The following is a 20,148-nucleotide window of genomic DNA, read 5'->3' as shown; positions in this document are numbered from 1 at the left end:
AAACATTACGCCTGGGATGTAAAGTTTTGAATTTTGACCGATTTTAATCAAAAGGATAATTCTATCCTCAAGGGAATATCTTTGGTCAAGTGCCGTTAATAAATTTGTATAAAAATAATAAGAAATCATGTATTACCAAAAGTTTTCTCTACTGATTTGTAGATATCACGCGAAAGTATCTTTATAATATGAACTCCCCACGGATGGAGGCGTGGTTTAAACCGCGGCTGATACCCGAATGTAAAATATTCTTAGCCACCGAGATATGCGACTGGCATGCCGATGGGTTAAATGACCACATCCAAGGTTCTCTGCGGGTTCTTCAACAGTTGCGGTGGGATTTTATTCCACCAGATTCCTCAGGGAATACTCATCGTGTTTTTACTTTCCCCTCTACCATGTCGCTACTTTTCTACTTGATTAAATAAAAAAATCGACGGTAACAATAGTTTATATATATATATATATATATATATATATATATATATATATATATATATATATATATATATATATATATATATATATATATATATATATATATATACACATATACATATACATATATATATATATATATATATATATATATATATATATATATATATATATATATATATATATATACATCTTCAATGACAGTATTTGATCCCACCTTTCCATCTAGTCAATATTCAGTTACTAAGTATAAATGGGAGTACGAAAGTGGTGTTAACCAACACCAAAGATTATGTACTACCAACACCCATCTGTATCACAGACTTACTAATTTATATATCTCTATGTAGATCAGTGCTGTGTTAACGTTTTCTTTTTCAATGGCTTCTTCTAGAGCAGTGGTTCTTAACCTGGGTTCGATCGAACCCCACAGGTTCGGTGAGTCAGTCTCCCGGGTTCGGCGGAGGTCAAAACACAAACCCGACTTATGTACGATATTATGAAAAATGATACGACGCAAGATATTTTCATTTATCCAATAGATCTAGTATATTATTTGAAAGGAATATATCAATCTAGCAATAAATATAAAACAATAACTCAAACGCTAAAACAATGCACGGACTACGCATCGCACATTTTTTTTACTGGAATGAATGAATGACTTTAAATAAGTCATAAAAAATGTACTAGATAAAAATAAATGTATCATAACATGTCGTGATTTGCGAAATCGGGGAATCACATAGAAAAGGGAAGATTTCCTAGCAACACTGACGCCCAAAATTCTAAACTGGTCTCTAAAAGGCAACAGCAGAAGTCACACTAATTTGCAGTAAATATTCATAATTTTGTTTTTTTATGTGAAAATCATGTTGTAATAGTTTTCACTATTTTTAATGATTTTATTCATTTTGTGCACCTATGAATAAAAATAAACCTATGTTTTGAGTTTGAAAAAAGCATATTTTTTTACAATTTAGGGTTTGGTGAACGCGCATATGAAGCTGGTGGGGTTCAGTACCTCCAACAAGGTTAAGAACCACTGTTTTAGAGTGTTCCAGCCAGTGTTGAGTTATTTTTATTACATTTGAATTTTAAATGCTAGTACTCCTGTTAGTGTTTTTTTTATTGGTAATTTTAGTTTGTTTAGTAAGTTATTTTACATTTATCATACACCTTTACAAAATTATACAATAAATTTTGAGAAACTTACAAATAATTTTATATCCAAGTTTGTTAGGGGAGGGGTTGAGATGTTAGTATTAAATGGAATGTTAATGCTGGAGAGGTCTGAAAGGAAGCTTGGGTAGCTGTGATTTAACGGGCACCCAAAGAATATGTGATCTAGGTCCTCCTCTTGAAGACGACATACACACATGGTAATATCCCGGACATGAATTCTAAACAAGTGAGAACTGCGCATTGTGGCCTCAATCATTACTCGGGGTTGAAATTTTTTAAATGTAGTCCTCTGTTCTTTAATTTTTCTATGGTTGAGCTGTCAAAAACGCAAATCGCACATAATTTTTAAAAATTATCCATTCCGTCATTGTGTTGATGTATTTTCTTTAAACTAAGTTTTTCTTTAAACTAATTGTAGTTACCGCTTTAAAGACATGAGTCAGATAAACAGGTCCTCGAATAGATCTTTGCCTGATGAAGAATTGGAAACTCTTTCTAACGATGTTGTACGATTTATAATAAATAAAAGCGTTACAAAGCACCCAGTCAAAAGAACTGATGTATTAAAATATTTGAATTCTATCCGAGAAGGATTATCCCGCAACTTCAATGAAGTTCTGGTGGCTGCCAACAGCAAACTGGCTGATGTTAGTATATTACATTAGGTAAAAAGTATGAAAAAATTTTATACTAAGGAAATTTATCACGTTTTTAGGTATATGGATTTAAATTTGTTGAATTGAGTTGTAAATCTCATTACCTGTTGGTTTTGTGCAAAGAAGAAACCAAATATAATGATGGAGCTCTTTCAAAAAAAGACACACTGCTAGTTTCCACACTATCCCACATTTTCATGTCTGGGGCGCCTGTTAGAGAAGGTAAAATAATATTCTTATGTAATGTAATCTATTATCTGAAATAGGAAGAATGGAGATGCACCCTTTTTAATGAAAAACCCACGATAACTTACCTCAAACTATTCCAATTAGGCTGTAAAGGTTTCCTAATTCAAATGCCAATGATGACCAGATACTACATGTTTATATAATGAGAAGTATGTCCAAACTTTAATGATACCGTTCCTTACAATCATTTATGTTTAAGTCTGAGGCATTATGAGGAATTCAAAATAAATCAAAACCACAAATAAAGCTACATTTATGTTGTAATTAAATGATTTTGTATTTTTAGATGCAATGTGGAGGTTTTTAGAAAAAGCTAATCTAATGGGAAACGATGAGACCAATACTAAGAAAATGTTGACACACCAATTTACAAAAGAATTATACCTCAATTATTTTAAAGTTAGTAGTATAAATAATTCTACTTTTTAATATTGTTATCTTTTATATTTGCTGAGGTTGCAAATATTGAGACTATTCTCAGCTAGTATGTATTAGGGTGGTGACTGACCGGAGCCATTTTGACATAACATAACATGTTACGATGCGAGCATTCGTATAGTCAGTACAGCGAGCCGAGCGCTCCATCCATAGTTTCGGATGCTCGCCGCGAGCGATGTTACGACGAAATGCTCCGGTCAGTCACCACCCTTGTATATTATTTACTTTTTTTATATTATAATTGAGTAGTACTAAACAAATTGGTTTTGTTTTTTCATACAAGTTTGCCCAATTTTATTAATCAAGAACCAATACTAAAAGATATTATGTTTGAATATGAAAAATTAAAAATACTATAGTTATATTTTTTTACACGAGGGGTGTTAAAATTGTGTATTTTTTCAGACTGGGGAGTTGGATAATCCAAAATTTTATTTCAAGTGGGGTCGCAGAGCTGAGGAAGAAGCACCTAAAAAAATTCTATTGAAAAGAATTGGCCAGGTATTTAAACACATTAAAAAAGTGTTATCTTGATCATTTCCATATTGGATTGACTTTAATTATGTGTTATGAAGTCCCGAGCGTAAAAAAAGTTGACACTTGTTTTACTTAAAAGTCATAGCTTCATCAATTTTATTCAGTTTCCCGTGACTTTAATCAACTGTCTCATATTAACAACAATTATTTTATTATTATTAAACCATATCCGCTCGCTGGGTAGAGCATATGGAGTCCACAAACTGTCTCCGGGCTTTTCTGTCGGCTGCCAGCTCTTTTGCATCCTCCCAAGTCAGATCCGCTTCCCGAAGTTCTAATGAGAACTGCTGACGAATTGTCAGCAGTGGTCGTCCTGGACGGCGCGAACCTGATGCCTTGTAAAAGAGGCAAGCTGGATTAAGGCTTTCGGGAGGCATGCGAAGTACATGGCCAAGCCAACTGAATCGCCTTTTCTTGACGACAGTTGTGACCAAGATTTCCTGCGTCCTACGCCTTACCTCTTTATTTCTCACTAAGTCAAACCACTGCACGCCTAAGATTCTCCGCAGACACCTATTCTCATAGCTCAGTACACGGCTGTTCTGGGCCCTTGTAAGGTGTCATATTTCACAGCCGTATAAGAGAACAGGGCGGCATTTGGTCTTCACCGAGTATAAATTCGATCTCCACAGCTTTCATACTATTATGCGGAACAACAATTATATTAGAATAAAACCCTTCTTACTTACTGATTTATTATTTGAATCAATAAACATTACTTTACAGTGTGGTATCCATCAAGCGGAATGTATAAACTCCAAAGATACGCATTGTTGTTTCATGTGTATGCAAAAGTGTATTTTTGGAATTTTTCAATTTAGCTTGATGAACAATTTTGTTTTCATTTTTTGCTCACTCATTTACAGTAAGCTCAGATAGAGTTGGTAATTTTACGGATTAAGCTGACTGTATGTATCAGTATTTAATAATTAATGTTACTGCTACATTTTTATTATTTGTTCACAGGCATTCAATAGAAATCCCCACTATTGGTATGAACAGCACAAAGAGGCAACAGAGGAGGATGAAAATTCTTCTTGAATTTTATGAGTACAATATAAATATTCTATTATAAAAACTTTACAACATTTTGAGTGTGTCCAAATACTTGTTCACAAAATCTGGATTATCTCCAATTACAGGAGTTATTTTCATATTATTTTTTGACATCTCATCAAAGATGAAGAAGAATATGGAAGTCTGGGCATTTACGGGGCTTACGACCGTCATAGGCTGGTTTGAGTGATCACTTTACACACGTGTAACATTCACCAATTCTACCCATTATTGACAACCACACTACTCAAATTCTTGGAAGTTCTATATATATATGAACCAATTTAGAAACCTTGTTCATGAATCACTAAAACTTCACTAGAGACATCTATTGGTGAGATGTAAAGAAGCTTTTTATTAAGCAGAAACTCTTATATTAGTATGTGAGATCCGAATCCCGGATTATAATCACACACATGAGAAACGCCAGAAAATACCAATTTTCATTTTTATTATTAAGCTTATAATTTGACCAGATAATTTATTTACAACATTTTGAGTGTGTCCAAATACTTGTTCACAAAATCTGGATTATCTCCAATTACAGGAGTTATTTTCATATTATTTTTTGACATCTCATCAAAGATGAAGAAGAATATGGAAGTCTGGGCATTTACGGGGCTTACGACCGTCATAGGCTGGTTTGAGTGATCACTTTACACACGTGTAACATTCACCAATTCTACCCATTATTGACAACCACACTACTCAAATTCTTGGAAGTTCTATATATATATGAACCAATTTAGAAACCTTGTTCATGAATCACTAAAACTTCACTAGAGACATCTATTGGTGAGATGTAAAGAAGCTTTTTATAATATAAGAGTTTCTGCTTAATAAAAAGCTTCTTTACATCTCACCAATAGATGTCTCTAGTGAAGTTTTAGTGATTCATGAACAAGGTTTCTAAATTGGTTCATATATATATAGAACTTCCAAGAATTTGAGTAGTGTGGTTGTCAATAATGGGTAGAATTGGTGAATGTTACACGTGTGTAAAGTGATCACTCAAACCAGCCTATGACGGTCGTAAGCCCCGTAAATGCCCAGACTTCCATATTCTTCTTCATCTTTGATGAGATGTCAAAAAATAATATGAAAATAACTCCTGTAATTGGAGATAATCCAGATTTTGTGAACAAGTATTTGGACACACTCAAAATGTTGTAAATAAATTATCTGGTCAAATTATAAGCTTAATAATAAAAATGAAAATTGGTATTTTCTGGCGTTTCTCATGTGTGTGATTATAATCCGGGATTCGGATCTCACATACTAATATAAGAGTTTCTGCTTAATAAAAAGCTTCTTTACATCTCACCAATAGATGTCTCTAGTGAAGTTTTAGTGATTCATGAACAAGGTTTCTAAATTGGTTCATATATATATAGAACTTCCAAGAATTTGAGTAGTGTGGTTGTCAATAATGGGTAGAATTGGTGAATGTTACACGTGTGTAAAGTGATCACTCAAACCAGCCTATGACGGTCGTAAGCCCCGTAAATGCCCAGACTTCCATATTCTTCTTCATCTTTGATGAGATGTCAAAAAATAATATAAAAACTTTAATATTGGGTGTATAAATCACTTTTGAGAGATTTACAGTAAATATCGTAATTAGTTTGGATTGCATTTATTTTAATTTGGTAATATGTATTATTATAGCCAGCGCTAAATAAATGAAGTTCAAATGCAGTTTAAAAAAGTATATTTTTATATTAATGAAAATATAAAGTTTTTTACCTACAGATGTAGAAAAAGAATATTTTAAATTAAATTTTAATAAACAGTTGTATTCTTATGATGTTTTATGATGTATACAAATATTTCAATTAAATAAATACTGTTTTAAGAGTGGCTTGTGTTTTAAAATGGGAATCAAGTTGATGCAGAGTGGGGATTGAACCTACAGCTTCTGACTTTAGAGTCCGCGACACTGATAATGGGACCACAACTCGACAACTCATTTGTGGGAAGCTTCACTGTCCATCTCCGTAGTGTAATGGTCAGCACGCTCGGCTACAGTTCTGGAGGTCCCGGGTTCGATTCCCCAGGGGGGGGGGTAAAATAAATATTAGTGATTTTTTCACTGTACTATTTATTAAATATTACCCTGGACTGGTACCCGAAGCGGAGGGCTGATCACCTTTCCTTCATGTTTAAACGATCAAAATAACACTGCGTTTGTATTACGTAGTGCCCTATGCACCATTGGGGTGCGGATAAGGGTTTTATTATTATTATTATTTTATTTTTTTTAAACTTTAAAAACGTTCATTCATTGATAAAAAAAATATTTGAAAGTAAGGTATCCATAAGAACACTACTTATTGGGAATAATGTCCTTGCATCTCCTTTGAAATTTTGATCAAATCAGGTAGATTGTAGGTTCTCGTCAATAAGACGATATCTCAGATTATTTTTAATAAGGTTCACGCTTCAAAAAGATTGTTCGCATGTATAGTAGAGTCAAAGAGCTTTCCCGCGGATATTTGTGCAGGAGCCGCACTTAAAAGGTCAAAGAGCCGCATGCAGCTCCGGAGCCACACTTTTTTTATGAATGGATAATCCTCGCCATAAATATTATATTTGACATTCAACAATAGATTTCAGTTTAAGATTTTATTCAAATAAAATCATCTTCCTGCAGTAATAATAATAAAACCCTTATCCGCACCCCAATGGTGCATAGGGCACTGCGTCATATAAACGCAGTGTTATCTTGATCGTTTACACATGAAGGAAAGGTGATCAGCCCTCCGCTTCAGGTACCAGTCCAGGATAATATTGAATAAATATGACAGTGAAAAAATCACTTCTATTTATTTTACCCCCCTTGGGAATCGAACCCGGGACCTCCAGAACGGTAGCCGAGCGTACTGACCATTACACTACGGAGGCGGTCAAGACATTATTGTAGACCAAATATAGATCTAATGTACTGGGCTCAAGTAACACATCTAAGTTCAAGTAGCCCCGTTCTACGGTACTGCTAGTATTCTATTAAAAGCTACCAACTATGAACCCAATATTTAAAAATTGACATCGACAGGAAAAATCTCAATAAAAATAAAGTTGTAAGGGTTTTACATTTTTTAATGAAAGGGCGGTTGTGTACATGGAATTTTACCATCCGGCAATCCGGTTTTGAAAAATGAATGTGACTATGACAGTTTACCGTGATGGAATTTACTTGCAACGTGTTCACGCACTGATCAAGAGCACCGATCCGAAGAAAGATGGACAAAAGCAAAAGCCAATTATAGTTTTAAAACGCTAACTGACGTGCTGGATGGTAAAATTCCGAGTAATTCCGGGTAGTGCACAAACGCCCAAAGTCTTCAAACCATTTACCTAAATGTGGATATTGCTCTTCGTATGTGTTTGTGTGTGTGTACTCTCGTCAGTAATTGTTCTGGAGAACAATCATTTTCTTGTTTGTGACGAGTTAAAATTTGTTTGAAATAATCGGGGATAAAACCACCAATACGCAAACGTTTCTCAGTGTGTGCACGCGTGGCGTGCTTTGATTACACGTGCATGTCTTAGCGTGTGTACTGCGCCAGTAGTGCGCAGGTTGTCCTCCACGGCGGTCATGTCGCTACGCTAGCTATTACTAGCAAAAAATACATCGCGAGTGGCCACTCGCTATGTATTTTTATCGATGAGAATATCAATATAAAATATATTAGATACGGGCTCAGAATTTTTGTATTCCTCCATAATATAATAATATATTACATGAAAGTATTATAATACAAAGTTATTTATTTGCAGCGAGTAGCCACTCGCGATGTATTTTTTGCTAATAATAGCTATTTTTTCTCATTTTCAAATACTCACCTGAGCTAACTTTACAAAATTGTTACATTTCAACTTCAACTATGGTCAATAAAAGCAAATTTGGGAATATTAACATTTTTCCCATTTTTAAACTACATTTTCATATGGTGTACAAAATACTAGTTGTGATCGGTAGCCTGGAGGGAAAGAGAGGGAGAGGAAGATCAAATTAAGGCAGCAGCAGGCACCTCAGTGGTTGGAGCGCTACGTGCAGCGCAGTCAAGGGATAACTGGAGAAGAGTCATTGCTTCTGCAAGGGTCACAGCCCTCAGCAATGAGAATTAAGACGGAGAAGAACAAAATACATATCACTGGTGCACGTAGAATTTTTTAGCACCGTAAGGGGAAGGTTAAAATCACATGGATTATTTTAATTTATTTTTAATGTTTTGGCACTCGTGCATATTTTAATAATGGAATTTTAAATTCCTGTCTGTAGGTTCTTCCGTATGCAACGGGGACAGCGGTGGAGGGTTCATAATGCCTCGCTTGGAGCCAGACAGTAAGATCTCCTGGTTCTTACGTGGAATAGTGTCTATGAGTGTGAAACGCATGGATAAGAATGTGTGTGACCCGAATCATTTTGCTATATTTACTGATGCTGCTCAATATCGCAACTTTATTCAAGGACATCGATTTTAATCTCTTTTTCATATTTGAAATAGTGCATCAAAAAAATAACAACAGCTAAACTGCGAACAAAAGGCTTATTATTGTAAGTAAAACATACTTTAAGAGGTGAAATGTAGAAAAACTAATATTAAAAAAACACACCTTTTCCATTGAAAATATACTAAATAAATAAACATACAAATAAACATTTTTTACAAGAATTATTTTATTTTCTAGTAATAAATAATTATAAAAAGAGTTGTATAAATGCAAACAGAAACTTGAAATTAAAGTATCAAAAATAATAAATGCATCCCTCAGACAATATATTTTTTTTGAAGAGATTTAAAACCATTTCAGAACGAAATTCATTTTAATGTTCCATATTCACTATTTTACTTACATATTTACCAGGATAGAAAAAGTGACATTTATTTTTGATAAAAATGTATTTTCTCTTAAATTTTATCTTTGTGAAGTGAAATGTTTTATTGTTAAGTTTTTGAACCTGTTATTTGAAATGTGTTCGCTCCAAATGACATCAATTTAAATGAGTCACTTAACCATGATATACCCTGTTCTGTATGATTACTCAATAAATAAATAAAAAAATTCAAACAGCATTTCTTCAGTATAAGTAATTCATTATTAACAAAAGAAAAAGTCAAATGAGCTGACAAACAAGTGAAAGCACACCAATTTTCTGTGAATGTTCTTAAATTTGATCAAGTAATAGATACATCGATAACAAGCGATTGTTTAGTCATAATACAATATTATCACAAAGTACATATTCATTCATAGTACATGAAGATTGTTAAAATAGATCATAAAAGTAGTCCAGCCCTTGTCCGAGTTCCCATATTGCGATTCCCGTTCCTAATTCTGATGCCAGATCAATTCTTCGCTGTATGGAATACAATGTTGGATAGAATATTATTTTCTTTCCTTGTGGAGTCCTTAAAGTAAACATTGAAAAATTATTACAATATAACCTAAAAGATTTGATCCTTATGTAATTCAATATAAATTATAACAGACTTTCATTTTACTGCATATAGCTTAGCCAGGATATTTCCAACAATACACATATCGCTCACTCCTTTCAAGAACGTCATAAATCAAAAATCAATAATTTTCCGTTGTGCATGTTTTCGGAATGCCCAGAAAATTTACTATATCCCAGGAAAAGAGGCATATTTTTAACTTAATATTTACCAGCTACAAGGCAGAAAGTGTTGTTTTTGCATTTTTAAGAAAAGGTTTTGTTTAATTATTTTTTATAATAAATAAATATACCAAATATTTTTCAAATAGAGAAAAAACCTTCAGGTTTTACCTAAAAAGATATGCTGCACAGTAGAAAGTTCAATAAGTGGCTTGATATTTATTTTGAATAAATTGTATTATATTTTAAAACTTTAAAAACGATCTCCTGAAAAATCAAGTTTTTTGATTTATGACGTTCTTGAAAGGAGTGAGCGATATTTACATACATATCACCCCGCATTATTAGTAAAATAAGTTTAAAATTGGTTTAGGAGAGATTAAGAGTATGTATTTAATAATGTGTAGAATACACGCATTTCATCATTTTTCAAAAAGGTGTGTATAAGTTTATACTTTTAAAAAGTATTTAGATGCAGTGTTGTGTATTTTCCTTTCAGTAATACATAGAACAAGTCGCTCACTCCTTGCAAGAACGTCATAAATCAAATATCGTCAATTTTCAGTTGTGCATGTTTTCAGAATGCCCAGAAAAGGTATTATATCCCAACGAAATCGTCATTTTTTAAACTTATTATTTACCCGCTACAGGACAGAAAGTGTTGTTTTTGCATTTTGAAGAAAAGGTACTGTTTAATTATTTTTTTAAATATACTAAATATTTTTCAAATGGAGAAAAAACCTTCAGGTTTTACCTAAAAATATCTGTTGCATAGTAAAAAGTTCAATACGTGGCTTGATATTTATTTTTAATACACGGTGTTATATTTTTAAACTTTAAAAACGTTCTCCTGAAAAATCAAGTTTTTTGAGTTATGACGTTCTTGAAAGGAGTGAGCGAAGTCACTGTAAATTTTGAAAAATATATGTATCTTTGATGCATCCAATATATATTTTTTTAAATCTAAGAAACTAAGTAATATATACACATCATATAAATATTGTATTGAATAATATGAAATAGGCTGACTTACTTTATGTCAATAAAGTTCTCAACACTTTTGTCATCGTATTTCATATTTCCCTTGGTAGTTTTTAAAAGGTCGATAAACTCGTGCCCTACGACGGGACCTCCGCCCGTGGGAGAGTAAGCGTTGCCGTAGAAGTTGAGTCCCAGTAAAATCTTTCCTCTCTTTTCTTTATCTTCATCATCTGGCACCAGATCCAAGACACACTTCCTCATCCAATCCAGTGGAGCATTAGGACCTGAATATTACCACTTTGATTACTACAATTTGAGTAAGAAACTGATTATCATATATATGTTAACCTTCCAGCGGGCGCGTTGCCATAAAATTTATGACAAATGCACCTTATCGCTTCCTCCACCCTTACCACTTAATTGCAAGCATCGAGCTCCGAGCTATTCCAGGGTCAGTGTCTCTCTAAACTACAGATGTACAAGTTTCTGTTTTTCATTGAAATTTGGAAATTTCTTTTGAGCTTAAATTTAAAAAATCGCTTTTTTTATATGGAAATAAACTATTTTTCCTATTTATTTTTCATTTACATCGTGTTATTTTAGACGTGTTTTAACAGGAAAACATGTCGGACCAACTGAAGAGAGGAGAAAACAATGGAAGAATTTTTAATTGGAAAAAATAAATTTACACAATGGTGAAAAGACATACCGCTCACTCCTTTCAAGAACGTCATAAATCAGAAATCGTCAATTTTCAGTTGTGCATATTTTCGGAATGCCCAGAAAATGTACTAGATCCCAGCAAAAGAGGCATATTTTTAACTTAATATTTACCCGTTACGGGGCAGAAAGTGTTGTTTTTGAATTTTTGAGAAAAGGTATTGTTTAATTAATTTAAATATTCGTCAAATGGAGAAAAAACCTTCAGGTTTTACCTAAAAAGATCTGTTGCACAGTAAAAAGTTCAATAAGTGGCTTGATATTTATTTTTAATATATTTTATTATATTTTTAAACTTTAAAAACGTTCTCCTGAAAAATCAAGTTTTTTTATTTATGACATTCTTGAAAGGAGTGAGCGATATATGTTTATATTTTTAAGTACATTTATCATTTTTTATTACATATCAGCACTTTCATAACATTTATATAAAGAAAACCCAATTTACATACAGAAAACTTAATGACATAAAATTTATGACACGCGCCCGCTCAAGAGAAATTTCTCAAAATTTAAGGGTAATGCTAAAATACGAAGTAAATCGAGGTTTATCTGGGTTAACCTTAACATTACCCAATTCTGTTGGGTACAACGAATTGGGTAATGCTAAATCGAGCACTGACAAAAATAAAATTGAATTCGCAGGTTGCACGTGCACACCTAGGTCTACCCAATGCACATTGGATATCATTTTCTGCAGCCCATTTTCGCAAATTGCTTTGTAAAAAAAGTAGAGTTAATTAAAATGAATAATATTACCTGGTCTTTGGGGATTGGAGAAATCATAAGTCATGACAGAAAAGGCTGTAACGTAAGGATGAAGAGCATCAAATTGTTTAATCAAATCATCATTCTGATTTCCACGAGACGGAGGCATCACCAAGATGAAATCTAGTAATACTTCAGCTGTTGCCAAACCTTTAAATAGAGCGCATATTTTATAATTACCCCTAATTTTATTATTATTATTTTTTGACATCTCATCAAAGGTGAAGAAGAATATGGAAGTCTGGGCATTCTACGTCTATGAAATGTCAGTCTACGACCGTCATAGGCTGGTTTAAGTGATCACTTTATACACGTTTAACATTCACCAATTCTACCCATTATTGACAATCACACTACTCAAATACTTGGAAGTTCTATATATATGAACCAATTTTGAAATATTGTTCTTGAATCACTAGAACTTCACTAGACATCTATTAGTTAGATGAAAAGAAGCTATTTATTGAGCAGAAACTCTTTTATTAGTATGCGAGGTCCGAATCCTGGAATTATAATTAGACTTCCATATTCTTCTTCATCTTTAATGAGATGTCAAAAAATAATTTAAAAAATAACTCCTATAATGGATCCTTGTCAGACGGGAGGAATATCTAATTTAACATACTCAACCTATAAAGGATTGTATTAGACTCGTTTTGTGTTTATAACAGCCGATATAATTAATATTTTCATTCATCATTTTCTTTTGGAAAATTTTCATTCATCATTTTCTTTTGGAAAATTTGCATTCAAAATAACGATATTTTTGTAAGTTGGGAATGAATGACGTCACAGAAACGATGGAATTATTTTAATGTTGGTGTCATTGCGATTTCAATAAGAATGATATCGATAATCTTGTAATTTTTCAATTATCCAACATCATGACATAAGCCTATTGGAGATAATCCAGACTTGTTTGAACAAGTATTTGGACACACTCAAAATGTTGTGAATACCTAATTTAATTATTTCAGTAACACTAAAGAATGAATTATTACAGATAAGGATAAAATTTTAGATTTACCAAGATATTTAATAAAATCAACTATAATTTCATAGTTGATCCGTCCTGATATTTGCGACAATATTTCCATAACAATTCCATCAAACTTCCATTGTTTACAAAGCCTTTTGATTGTGTTAACGAGTGCAACCCTTTCCTCTCTCGGACCAGTCAGAAGTTGAGAGAAATCCTGGCCAGACCAGCCTTCAAACAGGAATCGAGGTAGAACTGGAAATTAAAAATTAAATTAAATTTCACTAAGTGATCAAATATCAGATGCGATTTCTCTCTGAGTTTGAGAGTTGCTGTAAGTATCTTCCATATCAGAGTAATCATTTTTAGAATTTATTATGAAGTTGGATTTAGAAATGCTCCTATCTAACTACATAACGGAACTGCGTATCCCCTTTTTACCCTTGCCACTATATCCTAATATTGATCAAAAATATCTTCTTCTTCTTCCTCAAACCCTTATCCACACCTAATGGTGCATAGGGCACTGCATCAGATAAATGCAGTGTTATCTTGATTGTTAACACATGAAGGAAAGGTGATCAGCGCTCCGTTTCAGGTAGCAGTCCAGGGTAATATTGAGTAAATATTAGAGTAAAAATATCACTTATATTTATTTGACCTTCCCCTTGGAATCGAACCCGAGACCTCCAGAACGGTAGCCGAGCATGCTGACACTATGGAGGCGGACAGTTAAAAATACACCTAAACAATTATTTTTTAATAAGTAAAGCAAGACATGTCCCAAGGAAACCTTATTTTCCTACTTGCTGGTAATATTGGTCCCTGTTTTGAGAAGAATCTCTTCAATTAATTTCATATATCTAAAGAAAAAATATTTAATATGTAATTCCACATAGTTTTTTTCATGCTTTGTATGTAGTTATAACTATGTTTTGTTCCCATTATATACAATGTCGGACTTAAATAGGTTCACTTGACTAAGTGGCTAGGCCCTTGCTTACAAGAGGAGAATATGTTATAATTTATTATGTCTGTTATAATTTACCCTCACGTATTTCCATTCCTTGTCAGTAAGTGACACGGTGTTAAATCTATTGCTGATTATATCAACGGCTCCTACATAAAGTACTCTATTTGCAAATCTGTTTTTTTACAGGAGAGAGAAATCTTTTCAAGGTATTTTTTTTTTATTAATTAACGATTTTATCTGAAATTCTAAACTAGAATTATACATTCAAATACACGATAAAATAATGTATTAAATCGTTTTAAAACTTTATGCTTTGTCAAAATTAAGTAGTTAGCGTTTTAAGAGTTCAGTTTATTTAAAAAATTCGGTGTTTATAGCGTCTTATACGCCTGAAAACTAGGCGTAATTTATTTTATTTTATTTTTTTGTTTGTTTATATTTGTAGATAATGGTCAGTTGATAAACAACTCCAAATATCTCAAAATTGACAAAAATGTAGTTAGAGCGCTTTACGTAGGGCACGTCGATATATAACATGTGTAATTTGAAATTTTTGTGTAACAATCCATTACAAATAGGTAATTTTTATTAAGATTAGGTACAATGGTTTGACTAAATAAAGCTCCAATAGTATGATAGTTGAAATTCATGTCATAAAAAAAAATACATGCCACTCTTAAAAAACTCTTGGGTAATAAATTATATTTACTACCCATTTGGCAATCAAACATTTCAATAAACTCCCTAAAGAAATAAAAAAAAAATAGATGATACAAAAATACTTAAGAAAAAAATTAAAGCTCTGTACATTTAAATCTTGAAAAAATATATAAAAGAAGACTATTATATCTTTTATTATATAACATTAAACCACGAGTGTAAGTCCCTCTCCAAGCACAAGAGCACAGTCTCTTTTATGGAGAGTCACAGCGAATCGAAATATAAAAGTTCTCCATATGTATAAATGATTCAAATGTATTATGTTATAAATAAAAATGTAAATATATTAAATGAATAAAAAAATAAATAAATCTCTATTGTCAGACCTCACTTATTGACTATGAAAATAATAAAATTTAATGAGATTTTTTTTTTCATTAATTCATTCAGCAGTCACTTTGTTGTAATATTTATCCATTTTTAAATTAAGTTTTATTTGGTAAATACCACTATACCCTAAAATCTATTATGACTAGGGTTTCAATGCATTCCGTGTCATTTTCAAACACAGGTGTTCAAAATGATGAGGAATGTATCGACACAATAGATTTCAGTAAATTATAGTAAAGATGATTCCAATCCCATTTAGTACATTCTTTACAAAACTGGTGCGTTTGATGACATGCTTTTCATTTTGCCATAATTGATCACATTATGAATTTTGTGTTATTTTATTTTGACTCAAAGGTTACGTGGTACGGATTGGGTTATTTGATGGTATCTACTATTTTGTTGCGCGTATATAATACATTTGTAGAGATAGGTTGATTAAAGTCACTTAATATAGCAGCATTATTTAATTTAAATTCAAATGGACTCAGTAATTAATTTATACCTTTTAGTCGGTTGCTGGCCCCATTTTGTTTGATAGTTTTGATCCAAGCATGGTCCACGTCGTGTAATCCAATTACTTGATATTCTTCTTTTCCCTGGCGCTTCACTTGCAACCACACCGGTGATATATACGCAAACTTAGGCGCCCACAATTTGGAAACACTGTAACCGCGGTTGTTCCACTGCAAACACAAACATTATCCTACAAGTCCTTTTTACTTAAAATAGAGGTATGGCGGGTTATTCCTTCAATAAAAAAGAAACTTAAAACTGCAACAATCGGTTACTGATACCAACAGTTAACAATGCTGACAGAAAGTTAAATAATTATCACAAAAAATATATATGTATATAAAAAAAAATTACTTTAATATGCTACATAAGCAGACATTCAAAAAGAAGACCTTGCCTTCAAGTAATTTCATCCATTCGAACCCTTATCCGCACCCCAATGGTGCATAGGGCACGGCATCATATAAACGCAGTGTTGTCTTGATCGTTAACACACGAAGAAGGTGATCAGCCCTCCACTTCGGGTACCAATCCAGGGTAATATTGAATAGTGTGAGAAAATCACTTATATTTATTAGACCCCCCTCCGGGAATCGAAACCGGGACCTCCAGAATGGTAGCCGAGCGTGCTGACCATTACACTACTGAGGCGGACAAGTAATTTACAGTAAATATATCAAGATTACAATCAAATGTAAGATTTACAAAAATGTATTACGAGAGATATTCTTCAAGAGAAAATTATATGTTTGCATTTACTTTTGTGATAATAAGAGAAAAACATTTTATGAATTTTTGTTAAAATATTGTACACCTTATATGGCAGTTTATTTGTAATAGTATAAATACAGTGAAACCTCTAATCTATCGTTCCTCAAATAATCGTTTTCCCGGATGTGTCGTTTATTCCTTCTACCCTGAATGCATTTCATACAAAAATAGATCGCATTGATCGTTTCTCTATCACCATTTTACCGCATTCATTGTTAGAATTACGCTGCATATTTGATATATTTTGGCTGTTTTTTTTACATTCTCCTCAATGTTGTTACATTCGATGACAATATTCCAATGCGTGGGATAGAAACTATAGAAAGCCTATGTGACGCAAGGTTGACGGATACAGCAGGAGAGGTCAATATTGATGAAGAGGAGCTGCTGCCTGTACTTTTATTTTCAGAAGCATGCACACTCTTTGAAAGATTGAAAACTTTCTTCTACGCACAATGCCGAAAAAAAATATTTGCAAAGATGAAAACATACTGTTGACTTAAAAACAAATGTCGATCACAGATTATTTAAAATAAAAAATAAACTTGATATTTTTTGGTTCTGTTCAACTTTGTATATTATTAAATATAAATACATTTATTTACATCTAAACGTTGTATTCCTTTTTAGAATTTGAACCTACCAATGGTTATTCAGATTGGGAGGATGGTATCTTCACTAGATAGCATCTCCTTGTGCATAAACTTCTTAATCCCGCTTTCATTGTTTTCCCACATTCATAGTTAATTTCAATAGGTCCCTTTAAAAACGATAGATAGAGGTTTCACTGTGTATCATTTATAATTAATTGGTTAATCACATAAAATAATACTCACAGGTGTGACGTATCCTAACACTGAACCATTAAAGTATCTTCTGCTGGTATCAGAATGGAAAGTTTGATAATTCGATACAATATCTTTAACAGCAGGTTCTTCTACTACCAAATTCCTTTCAATAACTGACGAATTCACTGGACCTTTTCGCTCTTTATAAGCCGCTTTTATTTTGGAAGATTTTCCGGGCTTTGATGGGGCTATGGTAGCGCTCGAAATGTTAATATATAAAAACAGAAATACGCAAATAACTAAGTATAATTTCATTTTTAAAATTAAGAACTAATATGAATGAAAAATTTGCAACTAAGATTTAATTACATAAATTTCGCTTTATTATTGTATCGAGAAACCGGCAGCAACGCCGCGAAAACACACGAAATATCGCGAAGAAAATGTATCTGGAAAATTTTCAGACAACTTGACAATAATAAACTGTCAAAATAGGGAAGGCTAGAAGCGATACAAACACTACGACATACCAAAACAACAGTTTTTAGTTAGGTACTTATACGAATAATATTATGTGCACGATATTTTTTGATTCTGTCAAAAAGAAAGGGTTTACCGGACGCTTACCCCTTGTATCCTAAAATTAATTAAAAATCATAAATTTCGATAATACATTACCGGCGCTCAGAACAAAAATAAGCTCAGTGCTAAAGTATTAACCATTTCGCTCACTCCTTTCAAGAACGTCATAAATAAAAAAAACTTGATTTTTCAGGAGAACGTTTTTAAAGTTTATAAATATAATACAATGTATTAAAAATAAATATCAAGACTGAACTTACTGAACTTTTTACTGTGCAACAGATCTTTTTAAGTAAAACCTGAAGTTTTTTATCCATTTGAAAAATATTAAGTTTATTTTAAAAAATACTTAAACAACACCTTTTCTTCAAAATGCAAAAACAACACTTTCTGCCCTGTAGCGGGTAAATATTAAGTAAAAAACATGCCTCTTTTGCTGGGATACAGTACATTTTCTGGGCATTCTGAAAACATACACAACTGAAAATTGACGATTTTTGATTTATGACGTTCTTGAAAGGAGTGAGCGATTTGATAACCAAGACTTTTGGGGTTTCTATCCCAGAAAAACAAAATCATTTCCAAGTTTCATAATTTATAAACTTTGAAATTGTTTTATCTTCGGCGCAACAAAAATATTTCTCGAATTTCATTTGACTAAAAAACTAACAAGTAAACGCTGCTCGCTTATTATCCACACCTTTTTTACGCCATACGCATAACACTGATGATCAAATGGATAACTCGACACTGGCTAGAACACTCAAGATGGGTGAAAAGCCATTAAAAAGAAAAAGAAGATCATCAAATGACATAATTGCCGACATCCGGTGTTGAAAAAAAAAGTAAAGAAGTGCATGTAATTAATAAATAAATTTTATTATATTTTTTTAATTATGCAATAAATGTATCAATTTATTGCATATTGTTTATTAATACCTAAAAATGTATATTTTTAAAGAATATCACAGCTTTACAGCAAAATTGGTTTAATGTGCTTTTAAGCAATTTAATAACTTCATTTTGTGTAGTATTACAATTACATAGTTATAAGATGTATATGATCAATAATTATATTTTTTTATTATTATTATTGAGAAGTAAAATAATATAAATCGGAAAAAAATTGCCCAGTGCTGAAGAAATATAACATACTCCCTTACATACTGTCCAAAATGTATAAGATACTTTTATAAATCACGTTACGTGACGTTAGATCCGACGGATCCAATATTTCTCGATAGAGTACCGAAAGCCGATATATCGGATTTCGGTAACCAAAGGGTCATAACTGAATGTATCTTTTCAATGTCTAAAAGGTTTATTAAAACTTGCTAAACAGTTATCCCGCCTTTTATTTTTTTACTGACTTTTTCCATGTCGTGCTATTTATATGTAGCATTGAAATCGAAAATCATATTCTTGTCCATCGCCTGGGGGATAAGAAGAGTGTTAGAAATGTGAGATAGAAGTTTTTATTCAAATTTGAATATTTGTAATTTATGTATCATCAATAAAGGAATATAATTTTACTTAAAGAAAATCGATATAAAAAACAATACAATTTAATAGTTACAAATGTACAATACAGTTTAATAGTACAATACAGTTAAATGGATACAAAAAATAAAGATAACACCAATATATAATTATATAAGATCCCAATTTAAAATACAATGGAATTCAAAAGATAACAATATAACAAATAAATAAAATAAAAACGTTTTATTGAATTATTTAACTTTGTATATGAATCTATATATAACACGTTGACTGCCACGGCAATTTTCAGAATTCCGGTCTAAAAAGCCAATTCTTTAAAAATATCATTTTAC

At 32.2% G+C, this 20,148-nt stretch overlaps 2 protein-coding genes across 3 annotated transcripts; one reads left to right on the top strand and one right to left on the bottom strand.

Moving 5' to 3' along the window:
• Positions 1-1,930: 1,930 nt before the first annotated feature.
• On the top strand, positions 1,931-9,083 carry LOC148300844 (non-structural maintenance of chromosomes element 3 homolog). Of its 2 annotated transcripts, XM_088274208.1 has the most exons (6): positions 1,931-2,270; positions 2,339-2,501; positions 2,815-2,927; positions 3,372-3,467; positions 4,470-4,553; positions 8,845-9,083. In XM_088274208.1, the coding sequence occupies exons 1-5, from the start codon at positions 2,058-2,060 to the stop codon at positions 4,542-4,544; spliced, it is 660 nt and encodes a 219-aa protein (XP_088130334.1). In that variant the 5' UTR covers positions 1,931-2,057; the 3' UTR covers positions 4,545-4,553; positions 8,845-9,083. The 2 variants fall into 2 exon arrangements, with proteins under 2 accessions (XP_088130334.1, XP_088130333.1); XM_088274207.1 differs by lacking the exon at positions 8,845-9,083 and having other exon boundaries at positions 4,470-4,687.
• Positions 9,084-9,447: 364 nt separating this feature from the next.
• Positions 9,448-18,182, bottom strand: LOC148300843 (chitinase domain-containing protein 1-like). Its single transcript, XM_088274206.1, has 6 exons — positions 17,780-18,182; positions 16,162-16,342; positions 13,682-13,888; positions 12,646-12,804; positions 11,219-11,450; positions 9,448-9,976 (listed from the first exon to the last, which is right to left on the bottom strand). The coding sequence occupies exons 1-6, from the start codon at positions 18,044-18,046 to the stop codon at positions 9,835-9,837; spliced, it is 1,188 nt and encodes a 395-aa protein (XP_088130332.1). The 5' UTR covers positions 18,047-18,182; the 3' UTR covers positions 9,448-9,834.
• Positions 18,183-20,148: the final 1,966 nt, after the last annotated feature.

The sequence above is a fragment of the Brachycentrus maculatus genome, unplaced genomic scaffold, assembly GCF_059751285.1.
Source record: "Brachycentrus maculatus isolate JH-2025_06_01 unplaced genomic scaffold, ASM5975128v1 h1tg000649l, whole genome shotgun sequence".
In the NCBI taxonomy this organism is placed as follows: Eukaryota; Metazoa; Arthropoda; class Insecta; order Trichoptera; family Brachycentridae; genus Brachycentrus; species Brachycentrus maculatus.
This window is presented reverse-complemented; position numbering and strand designations above follow the sequence as displayed.